The sequence below is a fragment of the Mobula birostris genome, chromosome 1, assembly GCF_030028105.1.
Source record: "Mobula birostris isolate sMobBir1 chromosome 1, sMobBir1.hap1, whole genome shotgun sequence".
NCBI lineage: Eukaryota > Metazoa > Chordata > Chondrichthyes > Myliobatiformes > Myliobatidae > Mobula > Mobula birostris.
The window spans coordinates 154,314,814-154,338,293 of NC_092370.1; the positions used below are offsets into that span (position 1 = coordinate 154,314,814).

The following is a 23,480-nucleotide window of genomic DNA, read 5'->3' on the forward strand; positions in this document are numbered from 1 at the left end:
GAACTTAGATTTGAATTGCTGAAGATTCCCTCTGCTGATACAGGGTCTAGATTTAGTAGGTTGATTCTTTAGAATTGGGGGTGAGAAAAGAATTTTGCAACTTAGTAAACTGCAAATCTTAGGGTACAGGTGCAGTTATTGAATACATTCAAGTTTGCCACCAATAAAGTTTTTGGAATCCAAGAGAATTAAAGGATTAAAGGAAGTAAAGGAGTTGCTGCTGTGATGACAAACCAAGTTATCAGGCGATTGATGCTTATGAGAGAGAGATAAGGGAGACAATGGAGAAACGTTCAAAATGTTAATGAGAGAAGAGAGAGAGATAACGGAAAAGAAACACAATTCAGAATATTGACAGACCAGTTGCTTTGAACCTGAACTGTTTGAAGTTTGATGGACAGACAATACCCCAGCAGGGGGATAAAAAGAACAGGTTCGCTAAGGCACCAGTCACACCACGAGATCACGAGATAACGAGACACCTGGAAAGAGCTGTGTGCCCCCACAATTGGTGGGAGTTTCGAGGTCCAGTTCGCGGGAACCGACTATAGGCTCACAGGGTGTAAAGGTATGATCGGTGGGAACCTGGTGTGTGTGTCCGCCCTTGCCTGGGTGCCGGGTTCACCGCGGAAGAACGGTTGTATTCGGAACGGAGGGGTCACAGTCGGTGACCACAGCAGGATAGAAGACATAAAAGGGTCCACCCGAAACCACCTGTGAACATCAAAGGTCTGCCTGAATCAAATTTGCATCTCTCTCTCTCTCTCTCTCTCTCTCTCCAACGGCACAACAGCGATGACTGCGAACTGCACTAAGCTGACCTGAACTCTGCGTCACTTAAGACTGATCATTTTACCCCTAGACTGCGATAGAGCTTGGTTGATTCCTGTTACCCTAGTTCTGTGTACATGTGTGTTTTATCATTGCTAACCTGTTGCATTTATATCCTTACGGTTAGAGTACTGTGTTACTTATTTCTTTAATAAAATTTTATTAGTTTCTAGTAATCCAGACTCCAACTAGTTGTCCATTTCTGCTGGTTTGGCAACCCAGTTATGGGGTACGTAACACTGCTAAAGGGTTAAGGTCAGCCATAGTTTCCCCAGTTATTGGAATAGTTTTCAAGCACTGTTTATTTCTGGAGTTTTCACACACGTCCTGTTTAATCATGATCAGACTCTGATTAACTATGTTTCTTTGTGATCTCTCCATCCAAGACAATTGGGAAATACCAACAGGTTAGGATTCAGAAGTCTTTGCCCATTCTCTTGAACAGTAGCAATCCACTCCCTCAAAGTCTCATGAACCCCACCCCCCCTCCATTATAGAGGAGAGACAAATACTTCTAGACTGGTCAAAACACCATCCATTCAATTCTAAAGAATTTTTACTTATCTTTTACTTTCTCCAAAATATAGAGGCACTGTATTGTAGAGTTGGGAGTTATTTAATTTCCTGAAATTGTACTCTGAGGTTATTACCCAAAATTCACAACAGAGGCGGCTATTTGGCCCATCATGTCTATGCCAGACATAAAGAACTACCCAGTTAAATCCCACCTTCCAACACTGGTTCTATAGCCCCCATGAGTCGCAGTTCCAAATCCCTCCCGTTTAACTGTAGTGAGGACTCCTGCCTCAGTGAGTTCCCTATATCCACCATCTGCAGAATCAAAACATTTATCTTCATCTTCTCGTCAAAATCTTCTACCAGATCTATGCCTTCTGCCAAGAAATTGTCCCTTCGTATTTACCCTACCTAGGCCCTTCTGTTATAAACAGCTCACTTAGAATATTATGAGCTGTCCTGGGCCCCGTATTTAACAAAGGACGTGCTGACATTGGAGAGGATTCAGAGCAGATTCACAAGGATGAACATGGGAATGAAAGGCTTGTCGTATGAAGAGAAATTGATGGCTCTGAACCTTTATTTGCTGGAATTGAAAAAACTGTGGGGGATCTTCTTGAAACTTACTGAACGTTAAAATTCAGATAGAGTGGATGTGGACAGGATGTTTCCTATGGTGGGCGAGTCTAGGACCAGAGGGCACAGTCTCAGAATAGAAGGACGTCCATTTAGGGCAGAGATGAGGAGGAATTTCTTTAGCCAGAGGTTGGTGAATCTGTGGAGGGCAAATCATTGCCTGTATCTAAGGCAAAGATTGATAGCTTCTTGATTCATCAGGGTATGAAAGGTTACGGAAGAAAGCAGAATAGGGTTGAGAGGGAAATGACGAAATGACAAAGCAGACTCAGTGGGGCAAATGGCCTAATTCTGTTTCTATGTCTTATGGTCTTGCAACATCCTTCTAAAACTTCTCAACAGCCCTCCACAGGGCAAAGACACCTTCCTGGTAGTAGTAGCCAGGTCTGTACACAGTTTGCATGCTGTGCCCTGGTACAATCCAACTCCAGCACAATCTCAAACAGGCGAAAATCTGCAGATGCTGAAATCCAAGCAACACACACAAAATGCTGGAGGAACTCAGACCAGGCAGCATCTACAGAAGAGTACAGTCAACCTTTCGGGCCAAGACCCTTCATCAGGACTGGAGGAAAAAAAAGATGACGAGTCAGAGTTAGAAGGTGTGGGGAGGGAGAAATAAAAGGTGATAGGTGAAACCGGGGGCGGGGGGGTAGGGGTAGGGGTGAAGTAAAGAGCTGGGAAGTTGATTGGTGAAAGAGATACAGGGCTGAAGAAGAAGGAATTTGATAGAAGACAGAAGGCCATAGTCGGGAGCTTCACATCACAGGATATACTTTGTATCAAAAGGACGGGCAGAAAGCCATTGACGGTGGTGTGGCTCTGTTGGTAAGAGATGGAATTACATCTTTAAAAGAGCTGACATAGGGTCAGAGAATGTTGAATCTTTGTGGGTGGAGTTAAGAAACTGAAAGTGTAAAAAACTATTATGGAAATCATATATAGGCCTCCAAACAGTAGCCAAGATGTGGGGTTGAGATTGCAAAAAGAACTGGAAAAGATATGTAATGACACTATTGTAATGGGGAACTTAAATATGCAAGTGGATTTAGAAAATCAGGTTGGTGTCTGAACGCAAGAAAGGGAATTCAATGAGTGCCTGTAAGATGGCTTTTTAGAGCAGCTTGTGCTTGAGCCTTCTCAGGGAAAGGCCATCTTAGATTGGGTGTTGTGTAATAACCCAGATCTCATTCGGGAGATTAATGCAAAGGAATCCTTAGGAGGCTGTGATCACATTATGATTGAATTCATACTGCAATTTGAGAGGGAGAAACATAACTCACATGCTTCTAACTCACATCAGAAGGTGTTTAATAAGGTGCCACACACAAGGCTGCTTAATAAGATAAAATCCCATGATGTTACAGGAAAGATACTGGAATGGATAGTGGAATGGCTGACAGGCAAGAGGCAGTGAGTGGGAATAAAAGGGGTCTTTTCTGACTGCCAGTGACTAGTGGTGTTCCTCAGGGGTCAGTATTGGGACCGCTACTTTTCACATTGTTGTCGATAACTGAATTGATGGCTTTGTTGCAAAGTTGGCAGATGATACAAAGATAGGTGGAGGGGTAGGTAGTGCTGAGGAAGCAATGCGATTGCAGCAGGACTTAACCAAATTGAAAGACTGGGCAAAAACTGGCAGATGGAATACCATGCTGGAAAACGTATGATAATACATTTTGGAGAAAGGAACAATAGTGCGGACTATTATCTATATGGAGAGAAGGTTCAAACATCAAAGGTGCATAGGGACTTCGGAGTCGTCATGCAAGACTCCCAAAAGGTTAATTTACACATTGAGTCTGTGGTAAAGGCAGTAAGTGCAATGTTAAATAAGAACATAAGAAATAGGAGCAGGAGTAGGCCATCTAGCTCATTGAGTCACCTCTGCCATTCAATAAGATCATGGCTGATCTGGCCATGGACTCATCTCCACCTCTCTGCCTTTTCCCCATAACCCTCAATTCCCCAACTATGCAAAAATCTATCCAACCTTGTCTTAAATATATTTACTGAGGTAGCCTCCACTGCTTCATTAGGGAGAGAATTCCACAGATTCACCACGCTCTGGGAAAAGCAGTTCCTCCCTTATCTCCATCCTAAATCTACTCCCTCGAATCTTGAGGCTATGTCCCCTAGTTCGAGACTCACCTACCAGTGGAAACAACTTTCCTGCCTCTACCTTACCTATCCATTTCATAATTTTTTATGTTTCAATAAGACCTCCTCTTATTCTTCTGAATTCCAGCGGGTACAGTCCGAGGCAACTCAATCTCTCCTCATAGCCTAATCCCCTATTCTCTGGAATCAACTTGGTGAACCTCCTCTGCACCGCCTCCAAAGCCAGTATATCCTTCCTCAAGCAAGGAGACCAGAACTGCACACAGTACTCCAGGTTTGGCCTCACCAGTACCCTGTACAGTTGCAGCATAACCTCCCTCTAGCAATGAAGGCCAACATCCCATTTGCCTTCTTGATAGCCTGCTGCACCTGCAAACCAACCTTTTGTGATTCATGCACATGCACTCTCAAGTCTTTGTGCACAGTAGCATGCTGTAATTTTTTTACTATTTAAATAATAATCTGCTCTTTCACTTTTCCTTCCAAAGTGGATGACCTCACATTTACCAACAATTTACCAACAAATGTTGCCATTTATTTCAAGGGGAATAGAATATAAAAGCGATGAGATAATGCTGAGGCTTTAGTCAGGCCGCACTTGGAGTATTGTCAACAGTTCTGGGCCCCATATCTCAGACAGGATGTGTTGTCATTGGAGAGAGTCCAGAGGAGGTTCACGAGGATGATTCCGGGAATGAAGGGGTTAATATATGAGGAGTGTTTGGCAGCTTTGGGCCTGTACTCACTGGAATTTAGGAAAATGTTGGGGGGGTGGGGGGAGAATCTCCTTAAAACCTACCGAATGTTGAAAGGACGAGATAGGGTGGGTGTGAAGAGCATCAGTGTCAGCACATAGTTCTCCGTAACTTCCATCACCTCCAACGGGATCCCACCACCAAGCACATCTTTCCCTCCACCCCCCCCCCACTTACTGCATTCCGCAGCGATCGCTCCCTACACTACTCCCTTGTCCATTTGTCCTTCCCCACTGATCTCCGTCCTGGGATTTATCCTTGCAAACAGAACTAGTGCTACACCTGCTCCTACACCTCCTCCCTCACTACCATTCAGGGCCCCAAACAGTCCTTCCAGGTGAGGCAACACTTCACCTGTACGTCTGTTGGGGTCATATACTGTGTCTGGTGCTCCCGCTGTGGCCTCCTGTTTATCAGTGAACCCCAACATAGATTGGGAGACTGCTTCACCAAGCATCTACACTTCATCCACCATCTCCCAGTGGCCACCTATTTTAATTCCACTTTCCATTCCTATTCCGACATGTCAGTACACGGCCCCCTCTACTGTCGTGGTGAGATTACACTCAGATTGAAGGACCAACACCTTATATCCTGTCTGGACAGCCTCCAACCCGATGGCATGAACATCAATTTCTCAAACTTCCAGTAATGCTCCACCCCACCATTCCCCATCCACATTTCCGTCTCTCATCTTCTGTCTTTACGTTTCCATTGCCTCCCTCAGGTGCCCCTGCCCCTGCCCCTGTTTCCTTCTTCCACGGCCTTCTGTCCTCTCCAATTAGATTCCCCCTTCTCCAGTCTTGTATCTCTTTCACCAATCAACTTCCCAGCTCTTTACCTCACCCCTACTCCTCTCCCAGTTTCACCTATTACTTTGTCTTTCTTCTTCCTCTCTCCAAACCTAACTGACTCCTCATCCTTTTTTTGCTCTAGTCCTGATGAAGGGTCTTGGCTCGAAATGTCAGCTGTATTCTTTTCCATAGATGCTGCCTGGCCTGCTGGGTTCCTCCAGTATTTTGTGAATGTTCCCTCTCTACTTTTACAGACCTTGTATAATACATGAATGTGTCCCAATTGTCTTTTTAACCACCTTATAAACATTCTCCGTTGCCTTTAAATATTAGTGCATAGGCATTCCAAGTCCCCTGGTTTCTCCACACCACCGTATGTCCCCTTAACCTTGCTGCATTTCGCCAAATCTGTTACCTCACACTTAACTGGATTAACTCTCATTGTGATCAATCTGTTCCTTCTCACTCTCAAACATACGGCCAATTGTTTTAAATAAATCTCTTTTTAAAATCGCGTCCCTCACATTTAGTCCGAATTACAGCAAGCAATGGGCCACATACCATTGGTAACAGCTTCCAGTCACAAAACCCTTTGCTTCCCGCCACTCTGCCAATCTGCCATGCTCCTTTGGATGCAGGCTTTTAGTTTTTGACAAAGCTGCCATGTTAGGCCTTGTTCAAATTCTTGCAAAAACCCACAAAAACTACATCATAAGCACCATTCTCATCGATAATCAGACACCTCTTTCTCTGAACAAACCCATGCTAACTGCTGCCAATTATGCTGTTCCTTTCAACGCTGAGGATTACAAATCCTCACAATAACATCCAGTACCTGACCCTCTACTGCCTGACAATTATGTGGTTACATCCCTTTTTAAACAACAGTCTTCCAATCCTGGCACCACTCTTGGAGCCAGGATTGAAATTGGAGCCTCAACATCCACAGATTCTCACACAAAAAATTGCTGGAGGAACTCAGCGGGTCAGGCCTCATCTATAGAAATGAATAACCAGTCGACGTTTCGGGCTGAGCCCCTTCATCAGAACTGGAAAAGAAAGGGAAAAATGCCAGAATAAGAAGTAGGGAAAAGGGAAGGAGGACAAGCTGGAAGGTGATAGGTGAAGTTTGGTAGGTGGGGGAAGGGGGATGAAGTAAGAAGCTGGAAGGTGATAGGTGAAGTTTGGTAGGTGGGGGAAGGGGGATGAAGTAAGAAGCTGGAAGGTGATAGGTGAAGTTTGGTAGGTGGGGGAAGAGGGATGAAGTAAGAAGCTGGAAGGTGATAGGTGAAGTTTGGTAGGTGGGGGAAGGGGGATGAAGTAAGAAGCTGGAAGGTGATAGGTGGAAAAGTCAAAGGGTTGGAGAAGAAGGAATCTGATGGGAGAAGAGAGTGGGCCATGGGAGAAAGGGGAGGAGGAGGGACACCAGAGGGAGGTGATCAGTAGATGAGAAGAGGACACAAGAGGCCAGAGAGGGGAATTGAAAAAGAGGGGAGGAGGGGAAAAGAAATGACCAGAAGTTGGAGAAATCAATGTTCATGCTCAGGTTGAGGTCTACCTAGACAGAATATGAGGTGTTGATTCTCCAATCTGAGAGTGGCCTCATCATGGCAGAAGAGAAGGCTTTGGACCAACGTGTCAGCGGGCACTCTCAGGCTGGAGGAGCAACACCGCATATTCTGTCTGGGATCTCCAAGGATACTCCTCAACACTCCTCACTGACCTGTTCTGTAATCCTGAAATATGAGTGCACATGTACTCCAAAGCTCATTTCCCCACACTGCTCAATACCTTCCCTCTGAGTTGCAATACAGGCCTTATTTTCCCAGAACCACTGCCAATGGCCCCCACAGTTCAAAACCCTTCCCTCCTCTGCCATTCTTCCAAACAAGTCTTCATCAAGCTTTGCAACATTAAATGCCTTTTCTAGCATTGGAACTACGTCTTGAAGTGCAGCTTAAGACACTTCAGCAGTACTGTACTGCTCCTTACACCCAATGCAATCACTGGTGAAAGGTGGAAGGAGGTAATGACTCTTGGAGAACATCAGTACAAGGAGAACAGAGAGAACAGCAACATTCATTTTAATTACTGATTACCTGTTTCAACTACTGCTCTTTCGTAACACTCGTCACACACCCGTACAGGAACTGATCCCCAGCCACGCTCTGGTACCGGCTTGGATTTCGATGAGCAGCCATCACAAAAGCCTTCGCCACAGGCTCTACAGTGGTGCTTTGCTTCCTGGTCTTCGAAAGGTTTATTGCACTTATGACAGTTCTGTGGAATGTACGTAACACACATTACAAGTCTGTTCACCTCCAAGATTTGAATGCATCTTCCACTGCATATCACAACTTAAAGATAGTTGTGCAGAACCTAGAAAGTATGTTTACAGTTAATAATCAATATGCAAAACATTGATAGAATGTCAACACCAATAAATATTGGTGCTAGCAAAGCCTTATTAGAAACGTGTCACCTTTGATCTTGAAGAGGAAGGATTGTACATGAACCTGGAGGATAGTTCTCAGCAGACCAACTGGGAGTATAATTAATGCCACTCACTCTGTGTTCTAACTCATTCTGTTAGCAGCCTCAGGACCAAACCTGTGGTGTCTAACGCATTCTCAAGACAAGTGCAAATATAATGAATATAAAAGTGCTACAGTGCTATGAAAACAAAAACTTCATGACATCTTAAAAGTTTCTTTTCCCAGCAGTTAATCTGATCAACCATACAAGTCAGCACCACCCTCATTAACTTTCACACCCATCTCTGCGCTGCACAAAAGACAGTTTAAACCACTTTTTATGAAGCTGGTTACATTGTAAATACATGCTGGTGTTTATTTACTTGTGCACATTTTATTCCATATCTGTCTTTCAACCTCCAACTTTTCTTTTTAGCTTTTTATATATACAGAAGTCTTAGGCACATATATATAGCTACAGTGTCTAAGACTTCTGCACAGTACTGCATCCGTCAATGTGGAGTGGAGAGCGAGTTTGTAAATCTGGCGGGAGCAAAGGATGTTGGGATTGGTGAGGATGGAGTGTGGGACAGATGGCAGAGGAGTGGTACAGGTGCAGACACACCCAGCCCTAAGACACCAAACAAGGCCATTTGATTCCAAAGAATTGGTTTATTGTTACATAATATCTCTCTAGTGCTTCCTGCTCCCTCTCCTCTCCACAACCACAATTCCCTTCTCCCTGCCCCCTTCCCACTCTCAGTCCACAAAAGTGACGCATATCAGAATCAGCTTTATCAGCACTCAACTGTCATAACATTTGTTTTTATTTAAACAGTACAATACATAAAATTACTACAGAACTGTGCAAAAGTCTTGGGCACCCTAACTATATATATGTGCACTTTTGCAAATTACTGTATAAAAAATTATATAATTCTTTATTCTTGATAAGTGCTGAATGTTGTTTTTTTTTGTTGCATGTAGCACCAACACCACAGGAAATTCCTAATACATCTTTGCTGTCATTGAAATGCGGTACTGAGCAAGTGCTTCATGGCCAGAGATGTCATCTTTTGCATGAGCCATTAATAAATATTGCAAATGCTCTGAGGATAAACACGATCCAGGCTCTATTTTGAAGACAGGGTGAAAGTTGTCAAATTTTAAATCTCCCAGTTCAGCAGAAAGAGAGATCGTCTGGGATTAATCACTTTGCTGCCTGGAGTTTATTGTCTGCTTATTTATTTAATTAAAATTTCTGCATATCCAAACTACAATGGTTGCAAAGAGTTTCGTGCTATTCTGAAGGTGTTATGCAAACGTTCAAAGAAATGAAACTCCTGACTGTCAGCAGATCAGAAGGTCGAAGGATAAGGAGCAAGAAATCAGGAAGGAGCAGCTCTGGTACTGAGCGATTGTGAGGAGGATGGTACAAGAGTAAACCAAAGACCCACAAGTGATCTGGAGACATGTTCACCACAACCCACCCTGGCGGCTGGGGAATTTAAATGCATTTAGTCAGAGACGTACAGCACCAATGAATCCCTTTCCACACATGGAACAGGTGAATGGCCTTTCCACAGTACAAATTTGTTGTTTTTTGCAGCCTGCATGACTTAAAAAATCCCTCCCCGCACTAACAGCTAATGAACAGCCTCTGCTTAGTATGCATTTTCCTGTGTATCAGTGGATCTGATGACTGGGCGAATCTGTTCCCACATTCAGAACAGGTGAATGGCTTCTCCCTACCTAGTATACATTCACAGGATGTGGTCATTTTTGGGACATTTATTCTCCATCCCTTGAAGCCAGAAGCCGGTTAACAGTAGTGTATAACCATGACTCAGGAGCTGAGGTAGGTGGCTGGTGGCTAAAATTTCCTACTGGTGAATCACAGTTATATTAACAAGAGACTGGTAGCTTCATGGAGTTTAACTTCAGATTTATTTAATTATGAATCATTCTGCTGCTGTCTCACAGTGCCAGAGACCTGGGTTCAATCTGTGTGGAGGCAGCATATTCTCCATGTGTCTGTGAGAGTTTCCTCCCATGTCCTAAGGACATGCTGGTGCTCGGTGAACTGGCCACTGGAAATTGTCCCCAGTACGTAGGTGAATGGTAGGAATGTGGGAAGAATGGAATTAATATCAGATGAGTGCTAATGGGTGGTTGGTGGGCAGAGGACACTGATAGATCAAAGCTGGCAAATTCACACAGTGATACTCCTCTCGTGCAAGAGGCTGATTTTGAGAGGAAGACAAGGGTTTGTCTGTGCGAAATGCAGCCGCGCCAACAGGTACCAGTTAATACAGATTAACCATATGTTTTAAAGTCAATAGTACTTCAAAATCAAATGCGCATTTGGTAATTTTATTTAAATCTTAGTTTAAGAAATGAATTACTAAATCCAGAAGTCAACAAACATGTAATTTTTCCTACAATTTAACTTCAATTTTCAACTACAAGATCATCTTCATTTTAGAGCCACAGCTTGGAGAAAATGCCAGCCAGAGCCAATAAGTCCATTAGAAAGAACAAAACAAAACTGAGTTTTGATGGTCAGTGAGTTTGTACTGTTGGCAGAAGAGTAATCTGCCCATGTTTCAGCAGTATTACATAGAAAGGTTTTTGCACTTACAATGATCTGAGAGTTGGGCCTCCAGTAGGAGGGTGCGATCTGATCTGTCAGCCAGGCTGTCACTACCTTTGTTGGTTTGGCACTAAATTCTGAAACTGATTGTGCCATAAAATTCACTCCATCCAGCAATCGACGGGCAGCATTGTTGTTGTCCTTTAGAAATCCATCAGTCTGAAAAGAAAGTGCCATTTCATTGGTACGGTGTTTATACTGTTAGTGTATATAACAGTGTTATATAGTGTTAGTGTATACAACATAGTGTTATACAGGGTTGGCGTACATACTGTACAGTGTTATATAGTGTTGCCGTATATACCATACAGTGCTGTATAGGGTTGGAGTCTATAATGTACAGTGCTATGTAGTGTTGGCATATATAATATACAGTGTTATATAGTGTTAGTGTATATAACATAGTGTTATATAGTGTTAGCATATATAGTGTTATACAGTGTTGGCATATATAATGTACAGTGTTACAGATCAATTATACAGGGAGGGAAAAACTTAAGACAAGCTGTCAGCAAGTTAAAATAAGTAGCAGGAAAAGGGTAATAGCTGGCAAGGACACTGAAAATGCTTGGCTACATCCTGGTGTCTTGAAAGATATTAACAAGATTTAAAAAGTTTTCTGAACAGGTACTGTATATCGGTATGAAAGGTTTAGAGATATGGGCCAAATGCAGGCCAAGAGGACTAACTTCCACGAGAATCTTGCAGGCCAGGCAGCATCCATAGGAAGAATCCATCCTCTTCCTATGGATGCTGCCTGGCCTGCTGCGTTCACCAGCATTTTTATGTGTGTTGCTTGAATTTTCAGCATCTGCAGAGTTCCCTGTATCGATGAGAATCTTGGTCGTAATGGACTGGTTGGCCAAAGGGTCTCTTTCCTTCCAGAAGGACCTATTCAGCTAAGTGCAGACACAGGAGAAAGCAGATGCTAGAATCTGAAGCAACAAACAACCTGCTGGAGGGAGAAACTCAGCAGACTGAATAGTGTCTGTGCAGAGAAAGGAAATGTTGACACTTAGGATCAAAGCACTGCATCAGGACTGAGAATGAAGAGGGGAGATGGCCGATATAAAGAGGAAAAGGAGGAATGGTGAGACAGGAGCCCAGGGTGATTGGTAGACTGAGGAGGGATGAGAGATGACAGATAGGAGAGGGGAGGGGATACACAGTGACAGGTGAATGACAGATGAAGGCAGACAGAGAGGACAATTGAGAAGCAGGTAAGCAAGGTAGGGGGTGAGTGTGAAGGCTGGAGAGTGGTGAGCAGGAACACAATGGAAACCGCTAAGCTAAGGACAGTCAATGACAGAAGTCACTTGGGGGGGGTGGAACCAAAACCAGATGGGGAGGGGGGAGAGCAGGAAGCACATGTATGAAACATATTTGTAGTGGGTGAATGGAACTGGTGAGTGGAGTGGGTCGGAAAGGGAATTTGATGGAACGAATGATTCTGAAAATGTAATTAATAAATTACTTTTATATATGAAACCATATGAGCTCTTCCTGCAATGTTGATAACTACAGAATTGCATGCATAAACCTCATCAATACATAACTTAATAAATAACACTACAGTATAAGAACATAACATTATGAACAACTCCATCATTCAATAAGATATTGATTGATATTAACAGCCTTAACACCAAGTGCTCCCCCATATCCCTGGCGAATCTTATAGTTCAGTCTCCACTTTGATAACAGTTCTCTGGACTATGAAATTCCAAAGCTTCTTCATCTTCAGAGAGGACATTCCTCTATTTTGTCCTCTACATGCCTTTACTTTGATAGCTGAGTTGCAGAAATCCCAGTAGAGAAAACATTATCATCCACCTTGTCAATATTTCAAGAAGATCACCTGTAAAGAGTACAAGTCCAAACTATTCAAGTTTTTTTCACTTATCAGCTCCTTCATCTTGGGAATATGCAAGTACGTGTTTCCTTCGGTAGAGCAGGCAGCCTGCTCAGGTGCAGTCTCAGCACTACCCTGCAAAGCTGCGGCAAAAACCATCTCCCTGCAACTACAGTCCATGATATACATCCACCTTCCGAATAACCTGATGTACCTGCATGCTAACCTTATGTGTTTTGTGGATTAGGACACCCAGATCTATCTGTACAACATTCTGTAATCTCATCCATGGGTCGAAAACCCTGTTGTTTTTCATTTTCCCAAGGAGTAGGTAACATTTGTTCACATTATACTCCATCCGTCAACTGCATGTTCACTCAGATAACCTACTGATATTCCATTGTACTTCTGTCCTCCTCACACCTTACTCACACTCTTGTCTTCACATTCTCAAAAAATGCAGGGTCACACCATCCACACCTTCAATGAAGTTTATTAAAAGCTGAAGCCCAGCACTGATTCCTCTGCACCCCACTGGTTACTGGCTGCCAACCTGTTCTCTGTTAGTTGGCCAATCCCTGTCCATGCCAATATATGACCACCTGGTGCAGCAACCTTTTATTCAACACCTTATTAAATTCCATCTGGAAATCCAAATATGCAATTCTATCCATTTTTCTGTATCCACTCTGTTTATTGCATCTTCAAACTCAACATTTTCAAAGATAATTTCCCTTTAAATTAGTAAATTGGCTAATTTTATTTTTACATATAACAAAATACAGTGAAAAAACTTGTGTTGACTTGCCATCCATACAGATAATTTCAGCACACCGGTGCTGAGGTAAAAGCAATAACAGAATGCAGAATGAATGATTGCAGTTACTGAGATAGTGCAGTGCACGCTCACAATAAGGTGCAAGGTCTTGGCAAGGTCAACTGAAGGTCAAGAGCCAACTTAATAAATTCATGTTGAGTCTACTTGATCATCTTGAGCTTTCCTTTTGTTAAGAAATTCCAGCATTTGCACAACGACCTGTAAAGTTAATTAGCCTGCTGTAAAAACAAAGTGCTGGGAACAGCAGGTCATGCAGCTGTCCCGGAAAAAGAAACAATCTAATGTCACAGGCTGAAACCCTTCAAAACTGGGGAAGAAAAGTAGCGAAGAGTACTTTTTATTAATAATCATAAATAATAGAATAAAGAGATCATCGAAGTATGAGACATCAATTCTTCTAGCTACACCACATACAGAGTTTGGAGCACAAGTCTAGTAGCTCAGTACAAAATGTAGACATGCATGTGCACAAGGAGAGATGTAATTAGCTGTACTCACTCCTGTCCAAACATGTTCAATTTCTGTTCTTACTACAGTGTCCACTGGATCCTGGTTACCAAACCAATACTGTCGACTCCGATAAATGATCCCACAGTTTGAGCACTCAATCACATACCTGTAAGGGGCAATAAACTCAGTAACTTATTCAATATATTCACATCGAAAAAACTGTTAAACTGGAATGCTGTAAGACTATACACTGTCAGCTTAATTTCAACAATATTTTGTTGGTGGTTCTGAACTGCACATCTGCTCTAGTGGGGCTCGTCAGGATGGCTGAGGTCTTGGTATTAAGTTAGAAGGTGTAGAAACTCACCCTGACCAGGCATATATGGCGAGGCCCAACCAAGGAGAGTCTGTGGAGGCAGATGTTTTTGGCACCACAATGACTTCTTTTCCACGCTCATAGCAAGCCTGTAATAAAACCATCATTTCATTGTGGTTTTCAGTTTCAAACATTCCCTACCGCCCAGAAAGAATAGTATTTATTTATCATCTTAGACCTATTCATCAGTGATAATGGTTATTGAAAAAGAAAGTCCTCCCCCTCAGCTGCTGCCTGGCTTCATGGCAAAGTACTATTTTGCACTGAGCTGATGTCTGCCTGAGCAGCAAGCACACCATAAATGGCTTCTGGATTGGGGAAGGCAGCTCATATCAAGGCTTTTAAAATCACCATCATGTGATCCTTCCTGGAAAGTGGAAAGCTGGTGAAACTGAAATAAGGTTTATGCTTTTATAACCTGCTGAAACTTGCTGCTAGCGTAAGATTGTAGGTAGCTCAACCCCATGGAAACAGGCCTTCAAGAGAAAAACCTCTACCTAATGATGTGGCATAAAAAAAACTGAAAATCTCAACAGCATAAATCTAAAAAAAAAACAAAATTATCAAACTAAGCTAATGGTAATTGTGCAAATATAAAATAAAGAATCCAAGCCCACCTTCAGTACTATCCTACTGCTGTCAACGTATAGGAGTGAGATGGGTCAGCAGGGTAAGTGGTGTCATAACAACAACCTTGCACTCAACATCTGAAAACAAAGGAACTGATTGCAGACTTTATGAAGAGGAAACCAGGTGAACCAACACTAGTCCTCACTGAAGAGCCTGAGGTGGAAAGGGTGAGCAGCTTCAAGTTCATAGGTGCATTTATCCTGAACCCAACATGTAGATGCACCAGCATCTCTACTTTCTTAGAAGTTTCAGAAGATCTGGCATGTCAGAGACTCTGTCAAACTGCTAGATAGGCACAATGCATCACCACCCGGTATGGAAACTGCAATGCACAGGAACACAAGAGGCTACAGAGAACAGTGGACTCACCAGTTCTCTCATGGATACAGCTCTCCTCCCAATAATGATTTCTTAGGAAGGCAACATTCATCACCATCGGGGAACTAACTATCCAGACTATACCCTCTACTCACTGTTTCCATCATGCAGGAGAGACCAGAATCTAAAGATGCACACTGATGTTCAGCAACAGCTTCTTCCCATTGCCACTAGGCTCTTGAACCAGGTTGAAAACCCCTATTTCTACCTTGGACAACATTTCCCCCATCTTGCACTATTGGCATAATGTTTTAGCTTATTTTATTGTGTATGTTATGTATAAAGAATGTTAATTTATGTTTGTAATGTACTGCAAAAAGCTCATATTCATAGCATTTATACCCTTGATAGGTGGTGTGACCATGACAATAAACTTCAGCTTCAACAATAACGAATAAATTCACCAAATCAACATTCTTCATGGCAATTAATTTGCTATTGGAAATGGATTTAATACAAACATGAACACAACAATATATTATTAAGATGTAGTAAGACAAAGGCAAAGGACGAACGGTGTCCCGATCTACAATTCAGAGCTTGGCAAAATTTGTTCCTCACTCAAACTTCATCTTGTTCCAACAAGCATTTATTACATAAAACATGGAGCTATGTCCATGCCATAAACAACGGAATGTGACACAAGAGCTAATTTTTAACAAACGAAAATGCAACTCTATGTGGAAATTGTACACAAATATACATTTACACTGTGGTTTAACTGATGAAAATATCAAACGTACTGAGTCAGAAATATCGCCACAAGAAACTGTTAAAAGAGCTGACAGATACTGAAAGACCCATTGCCAGTGGAAGCTGCAGTGTCCACATGTCTAGACTGCACCATAATTAGCACCTGTGAACAGACTCTAGACTTCTCCAACACCGAACACCAGAACTGCTTTGATGAAACGACCTGAAAGTCCAGGAGATACTTAACCACAAACATCTGACCTTCCTTGAGTGGACATTCCCTCATGCCTTGAAGGAAAATATATAGCTCTCCAGGCACCCAGTGGGAAAAGTTCAACAGGAAGCTGTGACCTCAGGAACAGATTTTAGATGGAAAGAGCACAAGAGAAAACATGGATTCTTCACCATCCATGGCCCAAACCAGGGGCAACACTACTCAAGGCTTGATGTGAGCATTGTGGAAGCTGTAAAGGGTAATATTTGGGTTTAGCACATGTAGCAAATGACTTTAGCCACTAATCTTCAAATCTGAATATACTGTAGGTTGTAGATTTAATTTAAAATGCAGCTCCGAACAATAGTTCCTAAAAGCCTTGAATGACAGACCAGACAATGCTGATTAAGATTTATATAGACGTCTGTGGTGAAGGTGCGAAATGGAAGGTGTGAAGTTTGTGTCTACTTTCAAAGAAAGCATTGTGGAAACATTGCAAATATGGAATTGTCCTTTTTTTTTGTTTAGCACATAAAATATCAGGTAGTGTGGGCCAGCCAGAGCTTTCTGCTGAAAGTGTCTCAATATGATTCTTGCTGTATTTTGTTTTGTCGAATAAGGAGGCTGATTCATACCTACCAGTACCTTTCTCTGGTGACCCAATTCATGCAACAACATTAGGTGTCAGGACAGGGTTACCTTTGGGTGACCCATCGTGTGGCCTGCAACCTTAGCAGTCTAAATAAGTGAGTATTTTTAAAATTAGCACTCACATTTCTATAGATATAAAAGGAGAGTGTGCACAAGTGCATGCATGTTTATGTAAGAGACAAAACTGTGTGTGTTAATTTGGTAAGATGGAGCCACCAGTTGTGAAGGGTAGTTATTGAAGGTTCGGGACGCAAGTGTATACTCTTTCCGGGGGCTGCATTTTAGCATATGTGTCTTGCGAGTGTGATGCAAAGGAATACAGCAGGCATCATCAGTTCAGGTGCTCATAAGTGGCAGATTGCGGAGTCCATACTCTGTTGTTTTAAGTATGTACTGCTTATCTGGTACCCATCATTTATATTTTGCGCAGTGTGGACATTAGTATGGAGGTATTTCAGGGAGAGGTTTTACCCAGATATTCCTGTCACGATGGCACATATTGAGGTCAGGCAACATCAGGTCAAGAACCCTGATGATCTGAGACAGCCCGTGACTCTGATTACTACCATTCATAAGCCCTTCACCTCCGGGGAGAAACGACATTTTGTCAGAGTTGCCCTCACTTAAAGTCACATGTGGGAATTCAGAATTCTGGCACAGGCTCGAGGAAATGACTGAAATTCACCAGATGCAACCTAAGGATATACAAATGTTGGTGAAGTGCCTGAGGAATATGGGGGATAGTATGGCCCAGGAGACACAGGAACGCCAGCAATGAAGAAAGATATCACTCTTTTAAAGGGGAAGTGAGGCAATGACCGGGGGAGGGGGGGTGAAAATAACTGGGGAACAATAAAGGCATTGATTCAAAGAGCTGATGAAACAGCCATGGATTATGCAGAACATAAATATCGAACATATGAGGAATATTCAGGGTTGGATAATCCAGGGACAGATGACCCAGTCTTCCTGAAAATGATGAATGAAGGCCCACCAGGAAGTTTTAGACTTGGGGATTGCAGTAGAGCCGACCTACTCTGTGATATCTTCACGAGCCAGTGAGATAGACCAAAGCAAGTGCAAGAGAAATGGCAAAGTGGCTATAGTGGATGCAGCTGCTGCGACCTCACAGAGGGTTTGTTTTGTGTGCCAGCAGCCAGGGCATGTAACAAGGAACTGCTGGAATAGATGTGGGAGGCCACAGCTGTGGCCTGTTGGAGGCAGTATCCAAAAACAGAGGAAAGAAAAGCAGGCGAAAGTCATGGCAGGTAAGCAATCGCTCACCCTATCAGCGCCCAGTTTGTCCAATCTGACTATCGATCAGATCATAGAGCTGACGAAAATGGCTTCTTGGGCAGAAAAAGATGTGGCGGAGGCCCCCACTGTGTACTGCACTGGTGTCCCGCAAATGTACACAACAGATTGTTAGGGGACCAGCAATGCCATGTGTTAGTGGACACAGGGGCATCGGTATTAATAACTGAACTACCCTTTCCAACAACCGGGCAGGCTATTTATATTACGGGTGTCAGAGGGAAAAGAGTAAAATCAGAAAGAACAGAGTTGGAAATACTCGAAATCGACAAGGTACAGCCTCCAGTGTGTTTCTGTGTCTGCACAAATAATGACGGTACTATCCTGGGAATAGTCATCTTCAGGGAAGGAGGGGCCATTACAGGAACAGGAAAGGGAGAAATAATATGGACAAGTCAGGGGCAGCAAACACAAACAACCATCAGAGTACACAACCTAGCCAGCATAGCCGCAGTTGTTCTGATCAGAGACTGAAGCCAGGATGATGTCTATGGGTTACTTTGTCAGCAGTTCCCAGCAGTGTGGCCTAGACTCAAGTAAGATTGTGGTCGAGTAAAGATAAACCCAGTTAAAATAGAGCAGGGCCTGCATAAACCTCATAAGCAGTATCCTATAAAAATTGACGCACTGACCGCTGTTCACAAGACAGTAATGATAGTTAGGAACGCCGGATTGAATCCCACGATCATCATCCTAACAGTGGGGGAGGCACACGAGAGCCAAATGGAAATAGAGCAGGAAGAACATACCACGAAGAAACTACTGAAGCCAGTTTAGTAAAATGATATGAAGAGGAGAAAAGGAGGAGAAAAGGGGCAAAGGGGGGACTAGATGGGAGCTGGATACACAGGGAGGAAGGAGTCACGGTGGCCCCACCACGTATAAGGCAGATACTACTGAAGTGATATCATAGGGTGATGCATCAGGGAGGGCAGAGTATAATCACAATTCTCCAGCAGGACTGGTGGTGGTCAAGGATGGGCAGGGATGTTGAAAAATTCTGCCGTGTTGTATCATTTGTGCCCAGCATAACCCTGGTAAGGGCAGAAAGCTACAGCTGGCAACATTCAGATAGACTTCACGAGGCTCCTACCCAAAAGCAGGGGGAAAAGCTACTGTCTAGTAATTATGGATCGCTTCACCCGGTGGGTAGAGGCTTTCCCAACAAGGGACTGCACCACTGCAGAGATTCTAGTTCAGGAAATTCTGCCAAGGCCGGGAACCCCAGTCCAGGTGGATTCTGATCAGGAAGCACGTTTCATAGGGGAAGTGATGTGCCAAGCATTAGGGATTCGACAACAGTTCCGCCTACCTTACCACCCTTAGTGATCAGGGATGGTAGAAAGGATGAGCCAAACAATCAGGAATCAGCGACAACCAAAGCTATAGCTGAGACGGGAAAGACTTGAGTTGATGTATTACCAGGAATCCTGATGAGATTACGAGCAATCCCAAATTGCACGCTGGGTTTCAGCCCCTATGAATTATTGATGGCGCGAGCAATGCAATTCCTCTGATGGGGTAATTACAGGGTACGGTGAGCCTGGGGCTTACAGGGATAGAATGACAGTGTGTGAAAGACCTGTGTAACCAACTTAAGGTGTTGAAAGACCGAGCAAAGCTACAGCAGCACATTACTGATCAGAGAGAGCCAGAGGGAAAGGAGATAGTCCTCCCTCAGCCGGGCGACCAGGTCATGGTGAGGATGCTGCCTGAAGGGGCAAGGGTTGCTCCCAGATGGATAGGACCAGAGACGATACTTTTAACAAGTAACACTTGAGTCTGTGTGCAGACTCGGCGAGGCAGCCAGTAGAAACACTAGACCCAGGTTAAACTGTATGATTCACCTTCTTGTTGCTCTCACAGACAGTGCAGGTGCTCAAGTGCACCCAGTAAGGGTGTAATTACAGAGAATCTAAGAAATGAACACCAGCCGGTCACACCAGACCTGATCACAGTTGATGGAAGACAGAAGACACCCAGAGCATGACAGAAACCCGTGAATAGCATGCTTGAGTGTGATGGCAGTAGTACTCTGTAATGAAGGCTGGTTTAGAAGGTAGATGATTCGTTGAATAGCATTGAATAAAAAAGATACTGGGGAAAATAGATGGGGAGAGATTTAAGTTAAAGCACAGACAACAGGTTCCACAACTTCGATGACATGCCAGACTGAGAAAGATTGCACACAGCATCTGAAGGCAGTCACCCCCAGCCTGAACAGGGAGTGAATACAAGTAACCAGGCCCCTTTCAGCAGTCAGGCCAGTGATCGATTGGATAGTTCGGAAGGGGGTGCCACCAGGGAGAAGTCCTTGCAGTCACTCAAATAGAGATCAGCCCAACCACTTCCCGTACATCGATGAGAGGGCCTGTGAATCTGATGTACTTATCGTTCTGTTGCCTCTGGGAAGAGAGAGTTTTAACGACCGGAGAATGAAGGGGTGAAGACAAGGAATGAGATTAATCGGCCAGCAGGGGAAGAGCCAACAGGCATATGAACGAAGCTGCATTTCTAAAGACTGTTGATCAAATTTATGGAACAATCTTGTAGGTAGCGATTAGGGATAATAGGGTAGATGTAGATGCACATAAAGTAATGGGGGGGGGGATTTCTGAGGTGCAGCATTTCTGCTGCCCTATCTGATTAGATCCTCCTTTAAAGTTGTTTTTTCCTGGTACAAATTTATTTTTGTTTCGGAGGGCCAAGAGGAGGGACTGTTAGAGCAATTTTTGGGTTTAGCACATCTAGCAAATGACTTCAGCCACCAATCTTCAAACCTGAATATACTGTAGATTGTAGATTTAATTTAAAATGCAGCTCTGAACAATATGTTCCTAAAAGCCTTGAATCATAGACCAGATAATGCTGATTAAAATTCATATAGATGTCCGGTGTGGATGCAAATTGGGAAGTGTGAAGTTTGTGTGTAGTTTCAAAGAAAGCATTGTGGGAGAATTGCAAATATGGAATTGTCCTGTGATGTTTAGCACATAAAATATCAGGTAGCATGGGCCAGCCAGCGCTTTGCAATGAAAGCGTCTCAATATGATCCTGCTGTATCTTGTTTTGTCGAATAAAGAGGCTGCTTCATATCTACAAGTACCTTGCTCCGGTGACCTAATTCACACAACAGAAACCATCCCTCAACAATCCACCTGGCCTGGCCCAGCACATCTCCAGGCAGAGAAGTTGTCATAAGGGTCAAACCAACTGATAAATATAGGTATTCTACAGATATCAATAAGGATTTTTAAAAACACAAGTTTACATCATAATTCTGGAAGGGAATTACGAGGCATGAATCAAGTACAATTTATAAAATATGCTGGTCCTGAACTGTTTTACAATGTAGAATTATTGCCTTTTCCCTGCATATCCACTGATCTCTTCAGCAAGCTAGGTTTAACAACAGAAGTATAATTGAAAACAAACTCACCTTGCAAGTATACACTCTGTTATCATATTGGTGTGAGTAGCTGCAGCGGCTTTGAGCTTCATGACGAATGCCATCCTTTGCATGGTTCATACTGTTCTTGCAGCCAACCCTAAACCAGACCAACAACATAACTCTGAGCACGTCACCATATCTGGGTGTTCAAAGTGGTTCCTTTTGTCACTACAAAATTTCAATTGCCAGACTAAGAGAAAATGCCCATCATTTTTGACCATTACAATTTATATTTTCTTTTAAATCTTCTGTGCTTCCAAACATCTAGAGAGGGACAAATATACTCTTTCTCAATGTCGTTCCACCACCACCTATTTGAAAGTCATTGGCAGCAACCTGGATTTACCGACTAGCTGAAACCTCTGGGCTCTTTTTTGGAATCACAAAGTTAAAAAATGATCAGTTTAACAAAAATGCAATACAAAGTTTTCTTTAACTTGCAAGAATCACAGCTACCCTTGCATCTGGCATCCATCTCTTTCTTTACAGTTCCATTGACTGAAGATGTGAGAAGCCCTGGCTCAAATTAGACTAATCCTTTCAATGAATGTATCCCATTCAACAGCACTGCTTTATGAGCTCAACCATAAAGTGAGACTGCACTGTTGAAGTTTGTGTGGTTTTATAGGAATATCTATGCCCCAAAGGCTCTGGTTTCATGATAATTACATCCATGCTGCACATGTGCAACACAATAAATCTCCTCTGGCCAGTTAAAAAACAGTATACACTCAATGGTCACTTTAATGCAAATAAAGATCGTTAATGTAAATATCTAATCAGCCAAATGTGTGGCAGAAAGTCAATGCATAAAAGCATGCAGACAAGGTCAAGTGGTTCAGTGTTATTCAGACCAAACATCAAAATGGAGAAGAAATGTGATCTAAGTGACTTTGACCATGGAATGATCACACATACACATACACACACACGCACACCGAAGACTGCAAATGCTGGTATCATTATCAACAAACAATCTGCTAAACGAACTCAGTGGTTTGAGCAGAATCTACTGGAAGAAAGGAACTGTCAATGTTTTCAGTCAAAGCCCTGCATCAGGATGTATAGATATTCACTTACCCACAGCTGAGACATGTGCAGGAGCAAGTAAAATATTCATCAGGGAAGAAGCAGCTATAAGCCATTCGGTCATCTGCTATTTCTCCACAGAAACGCTCACTCAAAGCCTAAAGAAAAATTTTTGAAAGTATGATTATTCAGTCGAGTTGCTTTCCTCTCTAATGGTATCAAAATACCCAGTCACTGTTACTAGTGGGCATAACCTCGACTGAAATGTTTTACGATTCAGGGAACTCTATCAGAGGTTATTATTTTCGTAAAAGGTTTTTGAAGTTCCCATTCTGGATGGCATGCTATAGTAATTCCAAACGTACCCTTTCCATTTCTCTCCTACATCTATTTCTGTCTGAATTAAAACACAAATAAACTGCTATGTTTTACATTGGAATACATATTTCATAATATTTATTTACTTCGGTGATATTCAATGCTTTGATGTTAAAAAATAAAGGAATACTGCTTATCTTTTTTTTTAAACATCAACATCTACTTTTTGGATTATTATGTTCATTTTCAAATCTGCACAGAAAAGGGCCTTTCTGCCCAATTCTTCCATGCAGATTGTCGCTCCTATTTGGCCCATAGCCTTGTAAACCTCTCCTATCCATGTACTCAACTAGATGGCTTTTCAGTGTTGCTAATGTGCCTGTCTCAATCACTTGTTCTAGCAATTCATTCCAAATGCACAACATCCTCTGCATGAAGAAGCTACTCCTAGTGTCCTTTTAAAAGTCTTGCTGCTAATTTTAAACTTATGCTCTCTTGTTTTCAGC

At 42.8% G+C, this 23,480-nt stretch overlaps 1 protein-coding gene across 2 annotated transcripts in view; it reads right to left on the reverse strand.

Moving 5' to 3' along the window:
• zfyve1 (zinc finger, FYVE domain containing 1) overlaps positions 1-23,480 on the reverse strand; it is a 76,025-nt gene that overhangs the window by 14,703 nt on the left and 37,842 nt on the right. For both annotated transcript variants that reach the window (XM_072264357.1, XM_072264350.1), the window contains exons 4-9: positions 22,708-22,814; positions 21,616-21,724; positions 14,288-14,385; positions 13,969-14,086; positions 10,769-10,939; positions 7,753-7,933 (exon numbers count right to left, since the gene is read on the reverse strand). In XM_072264357.1, coding sequence (XP_072120458.1) covers positions 7,753-7,933; positions 10,769-10,939; positions 13,969-14,086; positions 14,288-14,385; positions 21,616-21,724; positions 22,708-22,814 — 784 coding nt within the window. The remainder of the gene's footprint in view (positions 1-7,752; positions 7,934-10,768; positions 10,940-13,968; positions 14,087-14,287; positions 14,386-21,615; positions 21,725-22,707; positions 22,815-23,480) is intronic.